Raw genomic sequence first — 5,456 nt, 5'->3', positions numbered from 1 at the left:
GGGGTGAATCTTCACTGGTCTCACGGTTCAATTTGATTGCAATTTTCCTTTCAGCGACTGGAATCTAGTCAATATTACGAAGAGTCACCTCCTCGTTATTATATACTGCTACTAGGGGTGGGAATCTCTGGGCCCCTCACAATTCGATTCTAAACCCATTATCGATGCAACCATTTATTATGTACATTTCCATGGGTGATTCAAAAAATATAAATCTGAGGTTGTTAGATTTTGACATTACAGTATTTGTCACACACAAGTTTTAATGAAATCTTTTGTCTACTGAGGTTTTTATTGTGTAGTCATTCCATGCTTAAGCCCCCTAATGGTCTTGGACCCCCTGTTGAAGATCTCGGTTACAGAGCTTACCTGACAAACCAGCAGCTTGAGGGACGTGATGTTGTCTCTTGAAAGGCAGAAATGATCCTCGTCCTCGCAGACGACGTCCTTCTCGAAGCTGGTCTCGGGGATGTGCTCCAGCTCCTCCATGTACACCGTGATCTGCTTTTTGAGGTCCATGAACTCAGCATGTCGCCGGGCCTGAAACCGCGGTCAAGGAAGGATTAGAGTCTGTGGTTATGACAAAGGTTTCTGTGTTGTTGATCCCTTGTAGGGGCCTGCTATCCGTTGATACACTGTATATGACAGATGTTAGGGCTGCTTCATTATGGGCAAAATAAAACATCATAATCCCAATTATTTTCAAAATCCATAATTTAACACAATTTCTAATTGACTTTAGGAAAGATGTTGCATTTACTGAACTTAAGAAATAGAAAACAAAACAAAAAACTTGAAAGTTCAACTTTTCCCGTTGAACTTTATACATAAAAAAATTCAAATGTTTAAATAGTATTAGATAATACACACAAAATAAAATCAACTGTCGTAGTGCACTTTCAGTGTTTTGAAAAGTAGCAATACATGACAGATTTGATTAATTGGACAGCCCTAACTGATATATATATTTTATATTAAAACCAATCAATTCTTTTTTTGTAATATGTCAAAAAAATAAATTCAAGAGTAATTTTAAAATCATTATCCAATTTGACAGATTTTGAAGTAATTGAGTAAGATAACTCTCAGTAGCAGCAAACTATCAGGTATCAAGTTGCAAGTTTTTTTATGAGGAAGGTAGACGTGAGCGCTCCGGAGAGAGGGAGACAAACACTTTTCCTTTAACACGTGCAGACAATAATCAGTGAACAGACGCAGATGTGACAAAGCTTGCCCCCACCTTCTCTGCGTTCTGGGTCGTGATGTGCTGGCCGAGGCTCTCCAGCTGTTCCGGTGTGGGGACAGAGTCTGGAGCGATGCCGTACGGCATGGAGCACAGGATGTCGCACAGGTCCTGGTCCTGCTCCAGCAGAGCCTTCAGCTGCTGCACCCGCCGAGTCTTCTCCTTCGTCAGAGCCTCCACCTGCGTGCGGATGTTCTTCTCTTGCTGGAGCATGGTGATGCCGGTCTCCTCCTAAACACACACAAAACACATCAAGGTCACAATTCAATAATCTATATCAGTTTCCCAATTTAATTTTTTTTTTACATCAAGGACCCCTAAACTGACACAAATTAGACCAGGTACCCCCTATATAAAAAAGAAAAACCCATGACCAAAGTAGTCATACATAATGTCAATGTGTTATTCATAAATGGAATTATAGTTAAAAAAAATAAAAAAGGTGTTGTGTTTTTAACACTAAAGATGCAATGGTTGTTGTTACCTCGAAGGCGTTTAGCTGGAGCTCCAGGTAGAGGGAATCCATCTCTGCCCTGCAGGTTTGAATGCTGCTTATCAGCCTCTTTTTCAGAGCCTCCTCTTCTTTGATCATCATATCTAGTAAGCTCTGGCGGACAAAGACAAGGAAATCAATCAGCATTATGCAGACAGATGTGTGTGTGTAGATGTTGAAAATAGTTATCTTTTTTTCCATCCCAGAGTGCTGTGTAGACTAGCCAGACCCTCCTCCGCTCCGTAGCGCATGGATGATCAGGCAAAGCGAGACAAATTGTTGTATAATATGACTACTAGGGCTGCAATTTCCGGCCTTTACTTTAGGAGCCGAAGACATGAAAAGGGAAAGAGAGAGAGACACACAGACGCAGTCTCGATTGATTAGTTGTTGGTCTATAAAATATCAAGAAATGCCGACCAGTGGTTCCCAAAACCCAAGGTCCCGTCTGCGAATGTCTGGTTTTGTCCACAACTAAACTCTGTTTTTAACTTTGTAGACTGGAAGCTTCCTCGTTGTCACACTAGTTCTTGTAAATATCAAAAGTTGGATTTTATCAGCGTTCTTCATGTAGCATTGGCTAGTAAATGCAACAGTAATAATTTCAATGGAAATTTAATTCAATGGAAATTTGTGGTTATTTGATGAATCAATGCCAGTAGTGTTCATGCTGAACACATGAATGCCCATGTGTTGGAGGGAATAAAAACAAACACTCAAAATATTCATAACCTGAATGGATCGTTTGAAAGAAGATTGGGCTCTTGTCATTAGTTATGGACACCTGTCGACGTTATGGACATTACTAAGATACAGCACATCTCACATAATGTATTGATGCATGGATACTATCACTATATGGTATCAGTGTATGTGACAGCTATAAGCTAGATGAAACTGCAGTAAAGAAGTGTAAGTATAAGTATATATATATATATATATATATATAATGTTTCAATCAGTGCAAATCTTGGTCCCACTTTTTCATTATCAGGATATGAATATAAGCTTAAATAAATTCAGAATCTGTTATCTGTCAGGATCTAAACATAAATACTTATTTGCGTTCCATGGTCAATATTTCTGAACATCCCTGTACAGCTCTTCCAGCTTGAATATTGCATATTTGTATACTATTTTTTCTACATGTTCTTGACTTTGCAGTGCTTTTATTGTCTCTCACCATAACAGTAAGGCACATTCCTTGCATGTACTTATTACAATAAACTATTTCAGATAGCTGCAACCCAAAATGAAAAGTTCTATTTTGGTGACTAATAACCTGATGTCTAGATAGCATAGTTTCACGAGTTTTACGTATGATTGTTGAAGTAAAAGTCCCCCACCCTACTCAGTCAAAACCGGTTTATAATCCCACAGATCGCGATGTATTCTCCTTGTAAATAAATTGGCGATCCACCTGATTCCGATATAAAGCATCACATGCACTATTAGCGATATCTTAACTTTACAGCCGTGCTGCTGTGCGTCCCGTTTGGATCTCGACGTATCACCTTAATGTGGTTCTTGACAACGTTGGTTCTCTGCAGTCTCTGGTCCTCGGGGATCCCGATTTCCTCCCAGATGTCCTTCAGGTGGCAGAGCGCTTTATTCAGGCAGGACACAGCCTCAGCTGCGAGCACCTCGCTACAGGGACGGAGACAGAGATGCATGCTCAACACATCGTTTCAAAGGCACCGACACACAGAATTCACCCATCTGCTCGAGCTAACCGACTTCATTCACTAGCTTCATTTGACCATAAGTTAACGTTAGCCACTTGCTAGCTCATTTAGCTAATATCTCTTAATTTACGTTTAACAAACGGACTCCGTTGCGGGGTGAAACACGTTTCTACTTACCTCCTTCTCATTGTTAAATTCCAATATGTCGTGTTTTTCGGTGAACAGGTTAAAATAGCCAACACTTGTGAAACGAGCGCAGCGGAGCGTCGCCTCTCTGACTCATCTCAGTCCAGTCCGTTTGGATCTAGTTTAAAATACGCGTTCAGTGGCGTTCTGCTCTCTGATTGGCTCGTTCTGCGGAAGCGCTTGCTGTATCAAACCAATACGGACAAACGGGCGGTTCAGCAGTTTAAATCGGAGTCGACCGCCCACGCCGGACAACTCATGAAGAAAAAAACAAACACACTATTTCCATAGAGGGTGTGGTGGTATTCAGCAGCAGTTTGACACTTCATGATAATGTGGTACTGTTAATAATTTTAGACTGAAGAATTTACAGCAGACCAGTGATGGAACAAGTACTCAGATACTTTACTTAAGTAAACATACTAATACCACAAAGTGAAAAAACTAAAGTAAAAGTCTTGTATTTCAAACCTTACTAAAGTAAAACTATTACTAGCAAAATGTACTTAAAAGTAATCATCGTTCAGTATAATGTCCTCTGTCAATGTGTTCCTATTATATCTGATAATAGGATAATAATAATAATAATAATAGGCATTATTAGGATGATAATAGGTTTCTGGATTAACATTGCTGCTGAATTCATATTTCTGTTGCATTTCACTGCTGTAAATGTTACGGGTTTGTGCTCATTTTGACTTCTTTATACACTGTTGTTAGACAGTTTAATCTACAGCAATGCATCATACTCTAGAATATCATATGCTTGTGTCATTGGTCTCCTGTGAGAACCACGTGTCTTTTAAAACTTTTCATGTTGTCAGAAACCATAGACCGTATATTATTAATATTAACGGTCTATGTCAGAAACACATCCCATAGCTTTATGGCTATGCATTTTCCATCTGATTCAAGAGGCTTTTGAAATACTTTAAAAAGTAGGAGAATATCCTCAAGACATAAAGGAACACTTCATCCTTCAGTTTATTACAAACATTTAACATCAACAAATCTTAAAATATATGGTTTTAATTGGACAGGAAGGGGATGGAAAAATGTCGCCTGAAAAGCTGACAGAGTAATATAACTGCTACTATTATTATTATTATTATTATTATCATCATTACTTTTCACCATTGCAACTCCTTAATTATGCTAGTTATATAAATACTGTATCATAATATTCCTTTAATCATGTAAATACAGCACATATCCACACTCCTTATATTTCTTTATTTATATGTCTACTCTGGTATTTCTAATATTTCTACAACTGCAACACAGAGTTTCCCTTCAGGGATCAATAACGTATTTCTGATTCTGATTCTGATAAGTGTAATGGAGTAAAAAGTATTTACCTCTGAGATGTAGTGGAGTAAAAGAGTAAAGTTAAATTGGTACTTCTCAAGTAAAGTACAAGTAGCTTGAGTTTGTACTACAGTACTTGACAGTGTGTTACATTCCACCTCTGCCGAACCCAAAATAAAACGAATGAGCGACAGATGAGTTAAAAACATTTATTCACTTTATACATCTTTACAGTTGTTTCGTTGTGAGGCTCAGAGAGGAAACACTTTCCGTCTGTGACGCCAGTGTGCTGAGAGGAATGCGTGACAAGTGGCTGCAGGAATGTCTCGGTGTCTCGGTGTCCGTCCATCAGGGAGCGGGGACAGGCTTCAGACAAGGTTGTCTAGCAAAGCCTCGATCAGTCTCGAACTGTTTGTAATGGCAGTTGTCACCACAATGAATCTACAACCTGGGGAATGAAGAAGGCAGTAGTGTTTATTAATATAAATTAGACAGGAACACATTTTTTTTCTTAACCCTTGTGTTGTCTTCCCGTCAAAAT

At 38.9% G+C, this 5,456-nt stretch overlaps 2 protein-coding genes and 1 long non-coding RNA gene across 6 annotated transcripts in view; 1 reads left to right on the top strand and 2 right to left on the bottom strand.

The window, feature by feature from the left end:
- prc1b (protein regulator of cytokinesis 1b) overlaps window positions 1–3,720 on the bottom strand; it is a 12,627-nt gene extending 8,907 nt beyond the window's left edge. For all 3 annotated transcript variants that reach the window (XM_032512194.1, XM_032512201.1, XM_032512212.1), the window contains exons 1-5: window positions 3,599–3,720; window positions 3,251–3,383; window positions 1,728–1,850; window positions 1,241–1,474; window positions 370–540 (exon numbers count right to left, since the gene is read on the bottom strand). In XM_032512194.1, coding sequence (XP_032368085.1) covers window positions 370–540; window positions 1,241–1,474; window positions 1,728–1,850; window positions 3,251–3,383; window positions 3,599–3,609 — 672 coding nt within the window. In that variant the 5' untranslated portion in view covers window positions 3,610–3,720. The remainder of the gene's footprint in view (window positions 1–369; window positions 541–1,240; window positions 1,475–1,727; window positions 1,851–3,250; window positions 3,384–3,598) is intronic.
- Window positions 2,984–5,456, top strand: part of LOC116687308 (uncharacterized) — a 5,843-nt gene continuing 3,370 nt past the window's right edge. Inside the window, exons 1-2 of the long non-coding RNA XR_004331511.1 lie at window positions 2,984–2,995; window positions 4,990–4,995. This is a non-coding gene — a long non-coding RNA (uncharacterized LOC116687308). The remainder of the gene's footprint in view (window positions 2,996–4,989; window positions 4,996–5,456) is intronic.
- Window positions 5,114–5,456, bottom strand: part of vps33b (VPS33B late endosome and lysosome associated) — an 18,839-nt gene continuing 18,496 nt past the window's right edge. For both annotated transcript variants that reach the window (XM_032512181.1, XM_032512171.1), the window contains exon 24: window positions 5,114–5,363. In XM_032512181.1, coding sequence (XP_032368072.1) covers window positions 5,284–5,363 — 80 coding nt within the window. In that variant the 3' untranslated portion in view covers window positions 5,114–5,283. The remainder of the gene's footprint in view (window positions 5,364–5,456) is intronic.

This window comes from Etheostoma spectabile, chromosome 1 (assembly GCF_008692095.1).
Source record: "Etheostoma spectabile isolate EspeVRDwgs_2016 chromosome 1, UIUC_Espe_1.0, whole genome shotgun sequence".
NCBI classification, from domain to species: Eukaryota; Metazoa; Chordata; class Actinopteri; order Perciformes; family Percidae; genus Etheostoma; species Etheostoma spectabile.
Note: the sequence above shows the minus strand (reverse complement) of the source record. Positions and strands in the feature narration are given on the sequence as shown.